We start from the raw sequence: 19,830 nt of genomic DNA, 5'->3' as shown, positions 1-19,830 counted from the left end.
TTACTTGCATCCCTGTTCTCTAAAGGGGCGGTTTTAGGGGGCGGTCCTAGGGGTGGGTAGGGGCGTGGCCAGGGGAGGGGGGGTGAGTTCCACCACCTTTTCTCTGAGAAAAAAAGCCCTGCTGAGCACAATACTCCAAATGAGGTCTCACTAGTGCTCTGTAGAGCGGCATGAGCACCTCCCTCTTTCTACTAGTAATGCCTTTCCCTATACACCCAAGCATTCTGCTAGCATTTCCTGCTGCTCTATGACATTGTCTGCCTACCTTTAAGTCTTCTGAAATAATGACCCCTAAATCCTTTTCCTCAGATACTGAGGTTAGGACTGTATCACTGATTTTATATTCTGCTCTTGGGTTTTTACGCCCCAGGTGCATTATCTTGCACTTATCAATATTACATTTTTGTTGCCAGATTTTTGACCATTTGTCACGGCCATGGCTATGACCGTGACTCCTGAACCGCATGCGGTTGTCAGCGGTTTTCATTGGTGTTCAATCACAGGTGAGGGCTGTGGTATTGGCCTCACCTGTGGTTGCCGCTGGCAACAGTATGTATGTGGCAGCGTAGCAGGCTGAGCTGTGCCATGCAGCTCGCTACCCTGCGCATGCGGTTTTGTGTGTGATGTGTGGATGTGTGCACTGTGTTTTATGTTATTGTGTGCACGTTCCCTTTAAGTGGTGTTTTCCCTTCCCTGGTGTTGGAAGGGTTAATCCCCTTCCTAGTGTGTGTGATCACTGGGTGTGTCCGACTGTGGGGTGTGGCTTCTTGGCCTATAAAGCCTCACTGCTTTTGCAGGCCTTCAGGTTGCTTCAGCCATGCTTAGCTGAGAGCAGCCTCATGTATTTATTACCTGCCAGTAAGAGCCACCCCTGTGGTCATAAACCTTAATGTCATAACCATATTGTGCTTAAGTTATTTCCAGTTATGTGTGATGTCCGTGTGATGTTTTATATGTCTCCCTTTGTGCAGCTATGGATCTGGGTCCCAGTGTGGGGATGCGTTTATGATCTGCACCCTGCTAACACAGGGATCCAGTCAGCAAGGCTGTGGCAGGTAGGTGGAACTCTGGTTCACCTGCCATATCCATAGAGCTGTTTGTCTCCCCTTTTCCTGCAGCTTGGCCGTTGAGACTCCTGCTCCTCCGTGTCTAGGAGGAGTGGGCTTGTCTTACTCAGCTCCTAGGTGAGGGTCATCTTGAGGGCCAGCAGGGACTTTTAGGTTCCGGAGCATGGGCCCTCCTACCATCAAGGTTGGCCCATGTAACTAGGAGCTAGGGTCAGGTTAGGGATGCCTTAGGAGGTGACCTGCTCCCTAATCCTGTCTACATGGCCAAGCAGCCGAAACATCACCGGGCTCCACACGGCTGAGGATTTCCCCCATCCTCAGCCGTGACACCATTCCTCTAGTTTTCCTAAATCCTTTTCCATTTGGTGTATCCCTCCAGGAGCATCAACCCTGTTACAAATCTTTGTCTCATCAGCAAAAAGACACACCTTACCATCGAGGCCTTCTGCAATTTCGCTGATAAAGATATTAAACAATATGGGTCCCAAAACAGATCCCTGAGGTACCACACTGGTAACAAGACCTTGGTCTGAATATACTCCATTGACGACAACCCTCTGTTGCCTGTCCATCAGCCACTGCCTAATCCATTAAACAATATGGGAGTCCAAGCCCAAAGACTGCAGTTTATTGATAAGCCTTCTATGTGGGACAGTATCAAAAGCCTTACTAAAGTCTAGATAAGCGATGTCTACTGCATCTCCGCCATCAATTATTTTACTCACCCAATCAAACAAATCAATAAGATTAGTTTGACATGATCTCCCTGAAGTAAACCCATGCTGTTTTTCATCTTTCAATCCATGGGATTTTAGATGTTCCACAATCCTCTCCTTAAGTATGGTTTCCATACGAGCATTTTCAGATGCGGTGATGCTCATGATGTTTATATTTTGTATTATTTATGTATTTATTTTTTTATTCTAAGGAAAGGGGGATGATTTCAATTTTTTTTTATTTTATTTTTTAAAATATTTTTTTAACTTTTTAATGTTTTTTGTAGCGAGTCTAGGAAGCTACAATGTTCAGTACTTTGTTTTTTGCTGATTATTTCTATACACCCATAGGGTGTATAGTATTACATGAATTACTGATTTCCTATGTTGGAATGTCACCTGTTGGCCAACATAGGAACAGCACTTCTAATATCCTGGATCTCTTCAGAGAGACCCAGCCTATTAGAATTCATTACTGGCATCACAGGGATTCTGGGTTTTTCACCCTTGAGATGCCGTGATAACACTTGATCATGGTATCTAAAGGCTGTAATGACCACAATCGGCATTTTTGCTGGTCGTCATCATTAGCCACAGGCTTTTGCTGTTTGAAACAGCAGAGACCTGCCGGCTATGGCACCCTCTGCATGCGCGAGCGGCCACCATGTTTTAACATCGCTCCGGCACTGTACATGTACGGTGCTGGTAGCGAAAGGGTTAAATGCTATGGACACCTTTTGAGGGCAATTCTTTATTACGGCATCCTTTTTTTTTTCATTTGGTCTTTCTTTATTAAAAAGTTTTTCCTCTACAGCTTTTACTGCCATTGTATCTGCAGACTGTGTATTTCTGCTTCACAGTGATTCATCCAAGAGCTGTTCTGACAGATTGATATGTAACCCATATCGTACTTTCCTAAAAGCTCATAAACACTCATTAAAGCTAAATTCTTATCAGTTTGATAAGAATTTGGCTTCTATGAGTATTCATGAGCTGTCAGGATTCCAGAGATAAGGGCTATACATTGAGCTGTTAGAGAGGGAACCAATAGTCTGCAGATATACTGAAAGTGAAAACTGTAGAGGAAAAGCCCTTTGAAAAATGTCAATATGACCAACTGAAAAAAATATATTTTACCAAAAATTAGTACAATGTAATAAAGAAAGAAATGCCTCCAAAAGTATCCATAGTCTTCATTTCTCATATGGAAATACTGAGGTTGTTTTGCTGTCCTGGTAGTCCCATGCCTGCTCCCATGTCCCATCATAAAGGTGACATGTTCTTCAGTCTCTCAAATTTGAGTTTCCTTGAACATATAACATTATAAGTGACTGTTCTACACAACTACACATATTAGGTATCTACATGACCGGAATAACCTGAACCATAAATTATATGCACCTCTAAACTGCTGCAATTCATAAGTAACATAAGCAAAAGTTCAATTTCTCTGTCTTAAGTGGCGCTGTAACAAAATTGACACAAGTCGCTAGTCTCTGGGGACCTCAGAAGTGGGACACCACGTGATCAGTTTATCATCGGTGGACACTCCCCCCCCCCCCCAAAAAAAAAGGGAAATGTCCAAAGAGTACAATTTCTTTAAAATGAACCTTACAGGAACACTTTAAGAAATAGTTCTAATAACACAAGGGATAAAATGGAAGCCCAAAAAAAACATTGTTAAATTGACCTATACATCCAATTATATGCAACCACATGTAGAATTCAGCATTTTATATTTTTCACAGTTCACACTATACTGCGTTCACTCCATAACGATCCCACATTGTACCAGTTTTTTGTAACGACCCCCTTTAATTTAAACAAATGTAACATTTTCCACTGAATGAAGCGGTGACATTTCTCACGGACATTCGCGCAATGACTATCAAAGGGTACATTTGTTACAAAGGCAGAGATTAATAAGGCTGCAAGCGGTGGAAGGATTCTGTTTGGAAAACAAATCTAGAAGAGTAAGATAAATTCACCGTGTCGAAAAGTCTGCAGGGACGAAACAAGTTGTACATGTGATCATCTGTTTAAACTGTGAAATGCTCCAGACACAGAAGAAAGAACACTGAATAAACAGCAAGATCCTGGAAAATGTAAAGAGCTAGGGAAGAGATGCAAAGGATGTGGAGTTTACAGAAAAGTAGACATTTCACCATCGCCTGCAGCCTAGAAGAGCCGAGCTTCAGAACATCTTCTCCCAATCGTCTTGAACTATTTTCCATGCATGGTATAATGAGGAGCCTACAGCTAATTCTAATTATTTGGTACATGGTGTTGAGTCCACGCAGAGTAATGTCCACCTTAGTATCCCATTAGTAATTTAAAACAGTCTAGTACATGACAACCTCTTTATAACAAAGTTAGAACCAGCCCCGTACCTCACATGGATCCAGAAATCTCCTCATTCATCGTTCCAATTGTTCTGCTAGATTTATTACAAACTGGCAGCTCAGGGGGTGTGTGCTTTGTAAGGAGTGCGTCCTGTCTAGATAGAACCGAGCATGTGCTTCCATCTCAGTGAGCAGGACAACGACATAAACCCCCCCCCCCCACAAAAAACAGCAGGTGGCGCTATATAGATAGATTTTAGTGAATAACTCAGTAGCTATAGTACATTTTTAATTACATGCAATTACAAAAGTTTTCGGATCCTGGTGTTGGTTTGATGTGTACAAGGAGCATATGGCAACAAATATGCCTATATAAAAATACCACCACAGCTTGCATGGCCGCATCCCCTCTCAGCCACTGCACCCCTTGTGCCCCTCTGAATTACTTTAGTCTTCATTGCCCTGGTGTGCAAAATAAAAAAAATTGCTTAATGCACAGGAAAAAAAAAACTACTGATTTCCTCTCTGCACCCCAACCTTGACTTTTATATTTTTATTGCGTGACTGGAGAAATAGAACTCTTGCTTATTTTGCTTATGAATTGCAGCAGTTTAGAGATTCGTCTAAATTATAGTTCACGTTATTTCGGTCATGTGGATACCTAATATGTAGAGATGAGCGAATTTATTCACAGATTCAGAGATTCCTTCCGAATCTCAGTTTTTTTAGGCGGCGAATTGAACTCCTATATTTTCTGGTCCGATTCGGATGAATCTTGTGAAACGGTGCTACAGGGCCTGTAACAAATCCTCCAACGCAAATGTGAACGAGCGCATAATAAAATATAATTAATAGTAAATTAAATTAATGAATGCATGTCAATACATTATATGCTGTGTCTCTATCAAAAAGGATGCTATTAGGTTTTGGGTGGTCTGCTGATTCTCGACAGTTGTCTCAGTCTTTGATCGGGTCATTAGGAATTTTGGTGACTTGTTTGTAGGCGGGTGTCCCCTTTTATTATCCTACAGTCATGGCTATCAAAGGGTTAAAGGGGTATTTAGGTTACATTATGGCCTATCCACAGATAGGAACGGTGGGAGTCCTACTGCTGGGACCTTCACTGATCACAAGAACGAGGGCCTCATACCCTCTGCAGCCCCCCTGAAATGAACGGATTGGCTGGTCGGGAGATAGTGGAACGCTGTACTCGGCTATCTCCGGAACTTCCATAGAAATTAATGGAGTAGCCATTCATTTCAGGGGGTTGCAGGGAGTACTAGGCCCCCATTCTTGTGATCGGTGGGAGTCACAGCGGTAAGACCCCCACCAATCTAATACTTATTCTCTATCCTGTGGAGAGGGGAAAACGTGATGTAACCAGAATACCCCTTTAACAGCCAGGATCAGCGCTTCCTCTGACCCTGGTGGGGGAAGTAGGATCCTGCGCTAAGAACCCAAAATGTTAGTAACAGAAGCTGATTCTTAGAGCAGAATTGATGGAATTAGCGGCTGACGGTAATCTCTGTGCTGTGTTGAGCCTGTGCCTTCTGTATATAGTGTCTCTTGCCTGTGTATCCTCTATATTGTGGCTCTTTCCTGTGCCCCCTGTATATAGTGCCTCTCCTCTTGCCTGTGCCCCCTGTATATAGTGCATCGTGCCTTTTACCTGTGCCCCATGTATATTGTGTGCACACACTCTGTATAATCCTACTTACCTGTTCTCAGTCCCCCATTATCTAGCAATGCAGGTCTGGCTTCTTCTGGTCATGACTTCTCCTGTGCAACCTCACAGGTGGGCTGATGACATCATTGCACCTCCTGCAACACAATAAGTGCCAATTGGCAGGGCAGGAAACTAATGGTTCCCCTGTCCTGCCAGGGCTTCTAGCTTCATCCTGCAGAAGCAGATAGAATTTAGTATAGAAACCCCAGAAACTGGGTGAACCAACCCTATGACTGGGTGCCTAAGAGAGTAGGCCCAAAACAAGGAGGGTCGTCAGGTCTGAAATGCTCCAGATTCTACCATATGTGCCTTGTTCCACATTTATTTTGACACTTTTTGTGCCTCACTAAACAAGGGGACATGTCTTATAGGAAGGGGATGTGGCTTAGCAGGAAGGGAGCGTGGTTTAGAAAGCAACAGGGCGCACCAAAATAGCACCAAAATTTGACACAAAATGGTCTGCTAAAGTAAGTCAACCAATAGCATTGAAAAATTCGAAAAAAGTATCTAGCCATGCACCAAATGTATCATCCGCGCATTTCTAACTCGCAGTGTCTAAATATTAGACATAATATGCTAAGTGACAAATTCAGCACTAATACATCTGAATATTGTTTTTTAAGCACACTCTCATGATCAGCCTCTTTACTATCTGCCTCCAATCATTTTTATGGTACTGATTCAAGCAATAAAAGTTCCTAGCATGTAAAGAAGTAATATTAATTTTATATTTAAGCCTACTTTTTATTTCCCAGGTGTGATGGGTGAATATGAACCGAAAATTGAGGTCCACTTTCCTTACACTTTTACTGCAGCTAAGGGAACGACTGTTAGAATGGAGTGTTTCGCACTTGGCAAGTAAGTACACATTCCCTTAAACGAGTTGCACTTGTTTAATAATGTGTTAGATGTAATTTGTGTCCGGTCATCTACAGGTAATCTTTATATATTTCGGTCTTTTGGCTTTGCTCCTGGGTACCGTGAACTGACAATGCATTCTTTGTACTAAGCATTACAACCCTTACGAGCCATGTGGTTTATTTCCATGCCTTTACTTGCAGAAACCTTCATTATCCGTTCGGAAAATGTACAAAGCATTTTATGTCGCTCTTTGTCAACATTATGAATTGTTATATTACTGCACCGCAGTGAACTGGATATAAAATAAGATTCATGGCTGCTAGATATGTATTGATATCGGGGGGAAACTTGCAGGATTTTTATGACTTGATGGACGGTTTATCTTCTTGTCATTTGACACAGTCCAAAACTTTAAGGACTCATTCACCAAGATAGAAGCAATAGGGAGTGCAGAAGTAGCATGCAGAGGAGCTTGACCAGGCCCCTCGGCCATATGAGAAGACACAAATAGTATGTGGTTACGGGGAGGTCGGTTACAGAATTTTCATTGAGGCTCCGATGATCCAGGTGATGTTTGTGTATTGTATCTCCTTATAGACTGTGAATTGTACAGAGCACCCATAGAAGTCAGTGGGGCAGCATTACACATTCATGAGTGACTCAATTGTACCAATTCAAAATTTGTCAAAAAAATCTAATCAGAGAGAAAAGCATTCCCCCCTCTTAAAAGAAAATGACCTTGGTTAGCGAAGTGTCCCTGGAGGCCTTGGGTTCTCTTGGAGGTGCTCTTTCTCATTAGGAAGACCACCTAGTATGAATGAGAAGTATAGTAGTCAAGCCAATGATGCTCTGCGTTTCTGGGAAACATCAATGCAAATTAGCATGTTACATTTTCTGGCATCAGATAGGCTTAATATTCTTTTCTTAATGTGGAACCAATGAACACACACATTTCTTAATGTATTTACACCAGAAAGGTGGCATAAGTACGCTAAAGGTTTCCAATACTGTTCTAAATGTTCTGCTTCCCCTCACATATTATATTATAAAACTGGTGTCCTGCAGTCATCTCTAGCAGGAGCTCAGTGCACCAGAATTTGTACAGGTAACATTGAACTCAATGGCTGCTGTAAAATATTTGTGCTGAGCTCTCTATGGTTGTGGCTGAGCAGAAGAAGTTGTTCAGTGCCAGAACCAGTCTCACTTCAGGCCCCATAGTAATAATTTGGTACATCTGAATGGTAAGTACTACACTGGCCACCAACCCTTTCTCTCGACAAGTATGGAGGAAAGATTAGGAGCTTCGTGAACCTATAATTGAACTTCTTGAACTTCTATAATTTAGATGAGTCTTGATTTAGTTAATAAGTGACATTATAAATGGAAAATACTTGGATGCCATTGTCATCCCTATGACTACAGTGTCCCTTGTTCCAACAGGCAGATATATACCGTAGATATATGAAGCAATTTTCCTGTGATAGAATCCTGTCCACTAACAGCTCCTCAATTATCTCATCTGCCTAGATATCTGCATGTCCTGAAGTGAAGTGGGGTTTCATATAGTAATTAAATCCTGTCAAACCTAATGCTTCCAGATTGTCAAAGGATTCTCCAGTAGACCCAGACAGCGGTGCCAACAAGCCACTTAGTTTTTTTTATAGGATATTTAGGTACAGTCCAAAGGTTCATTAGAACACAAAATCCGGTTCTTACTTTTGAGACTTATTGGTGGAACTAAAGGGGTTTTTCAGGTAATCAGCACTGATGCACTATCCTCAAGAAGGTTGTCAATATCTGAATGATGGAAGTCCAACTCTGGGCACCCCCACTGATCATTTGTTTGAAAAGACCACTGTGCTCCATTGAGTGCCATGACCACCTAACAGCTTACCAAGCGCAGCATCCTACATTGTATAGCAATTGTGCATGGTATTTCAGCTCGGGCCCATTCACTTGACCAAAGAACGGGACATCACCAACCTAGGAAGAGGCTGAGGTGCTCTGGTACAAACAGCTGATTGAAAGGTGTGTCGGGAGTCGAACCCCCACCAGTCGGATATTTATGACCTATCCTGAGGAAAGTTCATCAGTATTTAACTCCCAGAAAACCCTTTGCATACACATGTTCTGTACTGAAGGGCAAGTCATCAAAATAATTTCCTCTATTAGACTGAATATTACTTTTAAAATTTCTTAAAACCTTTTTCATATAAGAGAAAATAGCATTTCGAGCTGAACTACGTTGTAACAATGGCTGTCAGTAATTCAGTAGTATCTAACAATTGCAAGAATTCTTCTAGCCATAAAAGTGGTTCATTTATAATGCACGAGACCATAGTCCCCATCAGTCGTACAATCAAGCCTGTAGTTAATTTCCTGCATTGATACGAGATGGAGAGTCATGTTAAACCACTTTAACTTATGTAGCTAGAAGAATAAAGCGCTGAATATACATCCAACTTTCTGAAGGCTCCTACAAATTCTGGGCATTGGCTAATAATTATTTTATAATGCACGAGTCTCTAGAGCCAAGAGTGAAAATATAGCTTCAGACATGAGCACAGTTCTGATCACACAGTACATTTCGCTCTATTTGATTCCAGAGGAAAAGAGCAATACTTCCCTCCTGCATTGAGGTGTTAATAAATGATAACATTTCTCCGTCTAGATACTTGTCACCTTGTTCTCTGCTGTAATTGACACCTTTCTGCTCAAGAAATTATTTATCGCTATAGTTTGCAAATTCGTTTGATATAAATTAGCCTCTTCCGTTATGCACAAAACAATTGACCTCATGAGATATTACAGATGTATTTGAGTGATTGTTGGGGCAGACTGGTAATTCCCATAGTGGTACTGCTGAGTTTAAATATATTCCTCATCTCAATGTTCTATAAATTTCTACTAATGAGCAGTCAATTGCTTCTTGCAACTGTAAGGCCTAGAGTTAAGATACAAAAAAAAGTCAAAAAGTTTTAGAGTTGAGTGACAAAATTGAATTTATTTTAGATATATTTATCTCAGTCTAAGTGTTGGATAAGATTGTCTCCAAGGATTGGCTTCCAGGATCAAGGAAATTGAAAAGCAATTGGAATATATTCCTCGCCCAAAGCAAAGATCAAGATTGGCCCCATGAAAAGACTGTTCCTAACTCTGATCTAAATAGCCCTTGCATCCCACAGCTGGGGGTGGTCGGAGTTATGGAAATAGCTAAGCAGGCTGTGACACGCAGCTTCCATAACTCTCATAGAAGTGAATGGGAGCAATGGCAACAACACAGCAAGCTACATTATTGCCATATCTTGAAACCATGGGAGTTAGAGGAATAACATACCACTGCTTAACTCCAGCCACCCCCGACTATGGCATACGAGGTTATTCTGATCTTTAGTTTGGTTGCGATTAGAATAACCCTTGCTTTGCCACCCATAACAGAAGTTTATTCCAGTCAATTTCCTATCCCTTTATTTTCTAATAATGCAGTTCCTCTGGAGAGGAGATTTTCTCCTCAGAGTAATAACCCTTTAAAATTACGGGTTTTGCTACCCATAACAGAAGGGCTTTTGAGCCAATTTTCTATTCCCTTATTTTCTAAGTATCTATCTAGTTATTTTGGGGAACAAAGTTTTGCACAGGTTCTCATGACTCAGAAGTAAAGTGAATGGGACCAACAAATGCTGGACCCTGTCTCTCCAATCCCTTATAAGTTGCATTGTCATCTATGGTACATATGTCCATGTTCCCTCTGTACTCAAGGATTTCACTATTAGTCAAGCATACAGGTCTCAGGATAGCTTTTGTTAAAGTGACCCCTTTTTTATAGATTTTGCTTTCTTAATTGTTTTATTCAGATTAGTAAGTTATTAGACTCCTATAAACTAGGACATGTTTCACTAAAGTTCTTATAATAGATCACAACTAATGCTACACTCCAAGGCCGGAGCGGTGGGGTGGGCAGAGTCTACAGACATCTCGGTCACCATTGATGTGTGGGATGTAATTTTGGATTTAAAAAGAGTTAGAAATAGAAAACTTCTGACTTGAAATCTATTTTTAGAACTAATTTGAAACTGTCTGTCCTTTTGATTTTTGGGGGAATGTCTCCATTCTCACATTCAAATTTTCCTGTCAGATGGGGGCCACTGTGAGCATTCAGTACCTCTCTATAGAGAATGGATGTGAGGCATGAACCCAAGAAAGAGTGTACCTGGAGGAACCAGCACAACTTACTACAGATATGTGGTTTGGTTGGCCATTGGGATTGAGAACTACATACGCATATGTGAAGCAGATGGGATGGAGATATATGGTAAATATGTAGTATAAATAAGAACTTCTAGGACTTTTGAGGAATGGGTTAGTAGATATGGTGCAATTAAATGTATTTTTCATCCAACATTATTTATTCTAAACTTCAGTGACCAAGGATGGTGTGGCACATTCAGAATTGCCTACCTTTGGGCACCAGCGATGGCCAAATTGTAGATTGTCTACATGGAACTTACAATGAGTCATGCCAAATGGCACACTAAGCTTTGTTAATGAGCAGTAGGTTACAGTGCATAGCATTAGGATCTTGGGTTTGAATCCAACCAAGACCATCCTCTACTTAGAGTTTGCATGTTTTTTTCCATGATTGTGTGTGTTCCTCCTACAATCCAAAAACATGTTCTAAATGTCTTTGAAATTGAACCTGTGCTCATGGGCTGCAGTGTTAGAAAACATGGAAAAGGTATTTATGGGATAGGTAAAGCAGGACCTGGATGGTTAGGAGTGGGATGGTGTGAAGCGGTTCTCGAAAGGGGACTTATTTTATCATTGCTGTGAATCCCTTAGTTGTTTATATATGCTACTGCTCGTGTCCTATTTTGTATCTGTTAGATATTTTATATTAGATTTAATGGAGCCAAGGACTTTATGGACAGCTTCACCTCATAGAAATTTACATGTATTTAACCTTTGTGAATCATAACACTAAGTTGACTCCCCAATTCATAAATGTCTATTTTTGTGGGTTTATCGCAAAAAAAAAAAAATGATTCCTTAAAATATTGTTATTTGATGAGTTGCTATCGAAGAGGATCTGAATAATTATAGATCAGAAGTTTAGATCAGAACCTCTAAATTTGTAACAGCAAAATTGTTTGTATTATACTATTAAAAATGATATTTTTCTGGTATGTACAGTAAGTGTTTCTGGAACAATAAAATATAGCATGTCTAATTTATTAGAAATCTATTCAGACATACAACATAATAATTTTTCTTACATGTTAGATATATATCAACTTGTGTTGTCTTTGAGTTATGAGCTACCCAGATTTATTACTTAACTACTTAAATCAGGACACCCCTTGTCCTAACACCATATTGAGGCATATGTGTGACATGGATGGTGGTTTCCCACTGTACAATCCAGAACACGAATACACAGGAAATGAAGCCAGTCATTGGCTGTGGCAGGTAACTCAGCTAGTGATTGGTTGAGAAGTTATTTCCTGTGGCTGCTGGTGGACCAGGGAATCATCGGAACGGCAGAGGATTGGTCTGGGGAGTATAACTTCATTTATTATTTCACACCGCTCTGAGGCGTTTTAAATAAACATTTAAAGTGGTTATCTAAATATGAAAATCAGACATTATATAGTAAATGATAATCTCTTTCTAACAAAACTAGAACCAGCCATGTACCTCACATGGATCCAGGGATCTCCACATTAATTTCTCCATTTGGTTTGGTAGATTTATTACAAATTGACAGCTCAGGGGGTGTGTGCTTTCTCAGAGGGCATGTCTTTTATGCTGCAGCTCTCTCCTCATTCATTGCTCAAATTGGTTTGCTAGATCTATTTCAAGTTGGCAACTCAGGGGGCTTGTCCTTTCTTAAAGAGGACCTTTCACCTGTATAAACAATGTGAACTGAGTATGCTGCCATATAGAGCGGCGCCCGGGGATCTCACTGCACTTACTATTATCCCCGGGCGCCGCTCCATTCTCCCGTTATAGGCTCCGGTACCTTTGCATTTTAAGTTATAGTAGGCGGGTCTTCCCTTGTCCTGTGGGCGTCTCCTTCTCCTAGGCTGCAGCGCTGGCCAATCGCAGCGCACAGCTCACAGCCTGGGAGAAAAAAACCTCTCAGGCTGTGAGCTGTGCGCTGAGATTGGCCAGCGCTGCAGCCTAGGAGAAGGAGACGCCCACAGGACAAGGGAAGACCCGCCTACTATAACTTAAAAAGCAAAGGTACCGGAGCCTATAACGGGAGAACGGAGCGGCGCCCGGGGATAATAGTAGGTGCAGTGAGATCCCCGGGCGCCGCTCTATATGGCAGCATACTCAGTTCACATAGTTTATACAGGTGAAAGGTCCTCTTTAAGTGGCCTGTCCTTTCTGCTGCAGCAATCTTCCTGTAACTGTCACGGCTTCTAACAGCAGATATGAATGGTGGCAGTTGAAGCATGGAGCTGAGCATGTGCGTCCACCTCAGGGATGTCACTGAGGTGGACAGAGAAAAAAGAAAAAGTATAAACAGCAGGTGGTGCTATACTGATACATTTTTTAATAACTCAGTGGATATCCTAAATTTTAAATTAGATGCCATTGTAAAAGTATTCAGATCCAGGTGGTGGTTTGAAAAACACTGAATATTTTCCATGGGACAACTCATTTTAAATGGTGGAAATCACTTTAATAGAGGAGTCTTTCATTTAATACTTCCATCAACTAGCCATAGTTGAAAGCAGCTATGAAGTGCACTCCTCATCTCTTTAGAGAACATTTCCAAAAACCTGTTTACATCAGATGGGCGTACTGGTCCCAAACATAGCAGGACGATCATGTAATGCAAGAGGCCTAGAACTATGTGGTGTTTTTACCATTGTCAAAATTCTTTAGTTGGAGTAAGACTTCGGTATTGTAGCCATCAAGGTCTAGAAAACAAGCGATATCAGCCCGTTATACAGTACAGCGGGGTCCATTGTCTTGACGATGAGTAGTTTGGGCTATGTGCTAATGTTACCCATGGCTCCTTGCTTTCTCTGTCTGCCACCAGAGTATTTAGCTATAGAATCTGCGTACTCTGAAATGTGACCTTTTTATACTTATACTTCTTTCTGATCTTACATTGTTAAACATAAAATAACAAATCCACAGCATAACAACTGAACAACTCTACACCTAGAGGGAATTTTAAAATGAGATACGGGATGTGACATTAAGAGAATGAACTCACACTGCTTTCCCTTTATTGTATGCTAGTTTCTACCTCCAGTCCTGCTAATAACAGCCTGAGCCGCAGACATTATTATCACTTCCTCCTGCTTTTATACATTGTCGACTACAAAAGATGTGTCCCGTTAAGCAATTAAAGGTTATCTTACTCAATTCCATCAACTACCAACATGACGTTATTTTGGTGAGAATGTAACAAGTTCTTATCTGCGTCCCCCAGCCATTAGCCAGAAATCACATCTGGGAATTTATTTCGACTTCTGACCAATTGCTACTTCCATTTACAATGACATTTTACGCTTTCTTTAATTTATAGGCTTCGAGGAGATCATTATGGAGTCTTTTTTTTCCCATCTACAGCTTTACCTGAGTTTGTTTTTTTGGGACTTGATACTTATAACAAAAGCTTAAACATTCATTCTGAAAAGTGGAAGTTATCATCTGTCCATAGGATAGGAGATAACTAACGGATTGCTGGTTTCCAACTTCTAGGAACCCATTGATCATAAGAATTGGGGGTCCTATTCACCTGATCTGATGGAGCAGTAGGTTGACCATGTGTCCTGCTGTTCCATTCATTACCTCATGAACTTTCTGCACATGATGCCCTCTGCAGACATAATACTTTTAATACTGAGGGTCTCAGTTCCATTTTTCTCCTACATTTGGACCAGAAAGAAGAGAAAATTACCTGAAAGGAATAGCGAGTAGGGATGAACGAACCTGATCTGCAAGGTTTTGTGATTTCAGGTACCAGGACCCGAACCCAGACTTTTTCATTCTGTCTTAAGAATGCTATTATTTTCTGATATACTGTAACCATGTTATAACAGAAAATAATAAAGTGAAGTTCAGGTCCACATTGACTTCAATGGGGTTCGGGTGTGGGGTCAAGTTTGGGTCCTGAACCTGGTGAACCCGAACTTCCACAGGTTCGCTCATCCCTAATAGCGAGCTCTCATTATTATCAGAGTTATCTGTTGAATGCACAGTTGCAGTGGGCAGATCAGGAATTTTGTGAGGTGGAGCTCTAACCATAAGCTGCAGAGCAGGAAGTCTGTGAGGTGAAGCTTTGTCCGATAGCTTCAGAAAATGAAGTCTGTGAGGTGAAGCTTTGTCCAATAGCTTCAGAAAATGAAGTCTGTGAGGTGAAGCTTTGTCCAATAGCTTCAGAACATGAAGTCTGTGAGGTGAAGCTTTGTCCAATAGCTTCAGAACATGAAGTCTGTGAGGTGAAGCTTTCACCAATTGCTTCAGAACATGAAGTCTGTGAGGTGAAGCTTTCACCAATAGCTGCAGAGGAGGAAAGTGAAGCATTAAAGGAGTCCGAATAAATTTAGTCCGAATTGAAATTGTCCCTATTGTCCAAAAGTCATATAGGACACATTGGGGTCTCCTAGGGTTGTATCCAACATCATCAGTAATGTCACAGTGACGTATATACAGTAGCTATAGGTAGATGGTAGCCAGTGGTAATAAACAGCCTGTTTGATAACACAAATTAATTTTTTCCTTTTAATTGAAAAATAGTCTGAAAAGCATCCTATTTTGATGGCAGATTCCTTCTGCTCTGTCTTCTGCCAGTTCAAGAGATTGAGCAATTTCTAAAGTTTTGGATGCACCGGAATTTTGCTTGAAATTTGGAACTAATTTGATTGGTGTAGAATCAATTAATTCATCACTAGTAGACAGATGACACATACTTACCGTTTTGCGCTAGCTGCAGTATGGTGGCGCTGCCACTATTGTTCTGTTGCTACTGCAACCAGCCCATTGACTGTCGCACTTGTCAACCTATCAGGGAGCAGGGATGCCAGACCCTTCAGGCTCAGCACCAGCGTCACATGCTTCCTCAGGATTGGCTATTTAAACAGGAAGCTGCTGGCCACAGTTGCCTGTTATTGGAATTCCTGCCTCACTAGCTAGTTTAGTGTTTCTCTGACTTTGCCTCTGTATTCAGATTTTTCCTCTGACGTGATCTCCTGGTATTTGACTTTGCTTGTTATTTGACCTTGCTTGCTATTGGACACTGGTATTAGACTCTGCTAGTTTGTGACCTCACCTTTACCTGCTCACTTTGTCTCCTGGTTTCACTCTGCTGCGTATTTGACTTGGCTTTTGGATTCTGATTCGGTCCTGGATTTGCCTGTCTGGCTTTGACTTCTTTCTATCTGACTACTCTGTTGCCAAGTTTTTGGGCTATCATTTGGGGTGGATCGTGCATGTAAGTAGCTGCACTGTTCCCTACCTGTCATTAGAACAGAGAGGACCAAGGAAAGGCAGAATTAGGCATGCAACTGGTACAGAGTTGATAAGGTAAGGCACTTTTTACACTGGCTCTGTAATTTCTGACGACAAGAATAGTTTGGTTTGACACCAAATAACTCCAGGATATACAGTACAGACGAAAAGTTTGGACACACCTTCTCATTCAAAGAGTTTTCTTTATTTTCATGACTATGAAAATTGTAGATTCACACTGAAGGCATCAAAACTATGAATTAACACATGTGGAATTATATACATAACAAACAAGTGTGAAACAACTGAAAATATGTCATATTCTAGGTTCTTCAAAGTAGCCACCTTTTGCTTTGATTACTGCTTTGCACACTCTTGGCATTCTCTTGATGAGCTTCAAGAGGTAGTCCCCTGAAATGGTTTTCACTTCACAGGTGTGCCCTGTCAGGTTTAATAAGTGGGATTTCTTGCCTTATAAATGGGGTTGGGACCATCAGTTGCGTTGAGGAGAAGTCAGGTGGATACACAGCTGATAGTCCTACTGAATAGACTGTTAGAATTTGTATTATGGCAAAATAAAAGCAGCTAAGTAAAGAAAAACGAGTGGCCATCATTACTTTAAGAAATGAAGGTCAGTCAGTCAGACGAAAAATTGGGAAAACTTTGAAAGTAAGGGCTATTTGACTATGAAGGAGAGTGATGGGGTGCTGCGCCAGATGACCTGGCCTCCACAGTCACCGGACCTGAACCCAATCGAGATGGTTTGGGGTGAGCTGGACCGCAGAGTGAAGGCAAAAGGGCCAACAAGTACTAAGCATCTCTGGGAACTCCTTCAAGACTGTTGGAAGACCATTTTAGGGGACTACCTCTTGAAGCTCATCAAGAGAATGCCAAGAGTGTGCAAAGCAGTAATAAAAGCAAAAGGTGGCTACTTTGAAGAACCTAGAATATGACATATTTTCAGTTGTTTCACACTTGTTTATTATGTATATAATTCCACATGTGTTAATTCATAGTTTTGATGCCTTCATAGTCATGAAAATAAAGAAAACTCTTTGAATGAGAAGGTGTGTCCAAACTTTTGGTCTGTACTGTATATGCAAGATGTGCGCATGTTAGCTGAATGTAATGATGTTGGTCCCATCTCCTTAGGTGGCCACAATCTGTTTCATTTATGTAAATTAGCCACTTGTTGCAACTAGGGCGGTTTCATTGCACATGCTTGCACCCAGAGGTTCCACTCCCTATCTCCTATGCCACGCCCCCACCGCTAATACTAAAAGGCCATTAAAAGTGCTTACTCCTGGCCCTGAAGTCTTGCCTGAGCTGTCCAGAGAGAGGATGCACAGCAGTCTCCATCCCTGTACAGTGAGTGCATGCATTTCTTACCCGCCATTATCTGTAAACTGGGATACTGCTCATGTCAGGTGCGTTTTCAGTCTAATAAACAATAGGAGCCTTTCCCAATTAAGACTGTGAAATGGAAAAACTTTAAAGATTTTGAAAGTCTCTGTGGAGATGATTTTTTTTAAATTGACTTATTTTTTGTTGTTACTGTTGTTCTTTATAGACTTTGTTGTCTCTTGAATAAATCTCCTTGAATCGGAGCCCCTACTGATTGTCTTATTTAAAGCCAGCAAATCATTGGTGCCTTTGTACTGATTGTTTGCTATATGGCATCCTCCCACCTACAGACCGTCAGTACATATGACTTCTAAATAGTGCGCTCAGTAGGGACAGCAATTTAATGTGTCAAACTCCTCATTCTCTATTCCTAAAGTAATAAAGACTTTAATAGCACTGCCGAGGGATAGAAAAATCTGCCAAAAAATGGCATGTGGATGCATAAGAAAGCATTGTGATAGTGGGGTTTTCTTTATTCTGTCTTCCTTGTGTCTCTTTACACTCTTAACTCAATCAGGCAGGACCCTCTCTCCCATTTTATCTGGTAATGTTACATCAAACTGTTTTATATACAAGAATTTTTATTTTTATTGTATGTGCATATTGATATGTTAAGTACTACTAACACTAGTATTAATGATGATAATAATAATGGTTGAAATAATTACACATTTAGATATGAATACACAAAAATAAGGATATAATAGGATGGATGATAGATTGATAATTAATTAGAAAAAAATATTTAAATAGATGGACACACAGATAGAAAGAGACTAAGAGAGACAAGCATAGATTGCTGTCACAGCAGCGCTCTGTGTCTGCCGCTGTACCACTATCCAGAGCATTGCATTACTAACCTACTGTTACTCGGAGACTATAACCGCTAGCTCTTTGCTGTATTCTTATACAGTAGCAGGGACGACCACCATACTCCTGTGTCCCTGAAGGCTGCAACCATCAACAGGCTGCCAGACGGCTTCCTGTCTGCCTTATGGCTCATTGGACAGTGTCCAACTGGTTTAAATCTCTCTCTGCTAGCTAATGGCTGGACAATTGTGGGTGCTTAAAGCACCTTCCACTGGAACAATGTGCCTGAGCTTTAGGTTCCTAGTTTACTAGCTATTCTGATTGTCTGCCTGTCTACTGTTTTTTCTTTGTGAATAAGAAGGATGGATCCCTCAGACCCTGCCTAGATTATTGTGGTTTAAATAAAATTACTGTAAAAAATACATATCCTTTACTGTTAATCCCATAGGCTTTTGTTGTGCTAGAATTTTCTCCAAATTAGATTTCAATGGTGCTTACATTTTTAATACCCATTATGGCCATTATGAATACTCTACTGGTCATGCCATTCGGGCTCAGCAATGACCCAGCAGTCTTCCAAGAATTAGAAAATATTTCCAGGATTTATATTATGTTTTATATTTGTCTTGTTGTATACCTGAACCACATCTTGATATGGTCATCTAATCTCGTCTTCCCACGCAAACACATCGACACAGTACCATAGTGGAGGAAGACCAATGAAGTTGGAGTTTTTTTTTTCTTCATTTTTGTATTTTCATTTATTCTTCCCTGTTTTCCCAGAGCCATAGCTTTTTTATTTTTCCGTTCACATAGCCATATGAGGGATATTTTTGCGGGACAATTTGTAGTTTCTAATGCCACCGTTTAATATGGCATACAATGTAATGGGAAGCTGTAACCCATTTTTTGCTGGCCCTTGGGACATGTAAAGGCTCCTTTATACTCTGAAGATTTACAAGTGGTCCATAAGACCAATAACGCCTTTTTGTTTCATGTGCCAATTCTTATTGTTAAAATATAGCATTTATTGGATCCATAGCATAACATATCCATAAACTAAATAAAGATGTTTAAATTAGGCAGAGTGTGCCCAATTCCCCTGAGGACACCAGTTTAGTTGGTGAAACATGTCAGGGGGCAGTTTTTGAGTGATTTTAACACAGCAAGTGCACATAGAAAAGAATGTAGCAACTTAAAGGGGTTGTCCCACGAAAAATATTCTACAGTTTTAAAAGCAGCACCTAGATCTGAATGCTTTTGTAATTGCATGTAATTAAAAATTTTGTATAGCTACTGAGTCATTCACTGAAATCTCTCTGTATAGCGCCACCTGCTGTTTGTTTTTTTATTATTTCTTTGTCCTGCTCAGTGAGATGGCCGCACATGCTCAGTTTCATCTTTCAACTGCCTCCTGAGCTGTGATAGGAAGA

At 40.8% G+C, this 19,830-nt stretch overlaps 1 protein-coding gene across 1 annotated transcript in view; it reads left to right on the top strand.

The window, feature by feature from the left end:
• CNTN5 (contactin 5) overlaps positions 1–19,830 on the top strand; it is a 626,057-nt gene that overhangs the window by 196,740 nt on the left and 409,487 nt on the right. Inside the window, exon 8 of the mRNA XM_040422478.1 lies at positions 6,607–6,709. Within this exon, the coding sequence (XP_040278412.1) occupies positions 6,607–6,709 (103 nt within the window). The remainder of the gene's footprint in view (positions 1–6,606; positions 6,710–19,830) is intronic.

Source organism: Bufo bufo, chromosome 3 (assembly GCF_905171765.1).
Source record: "Bufo bufo chromosome 3, aBufBuf1.1, whole genome shotgun sequence".
Lineage (NCBI taxonomy): Eukaryota > Metazoa > Chordata > Amphibia > Anura > Bufonidae > Bufo > Bufo bufo.
Note: the sequence above shows the minus strand (reverse complement) of the source record. Positions and strands in the feature narration are given on the sequence as shown.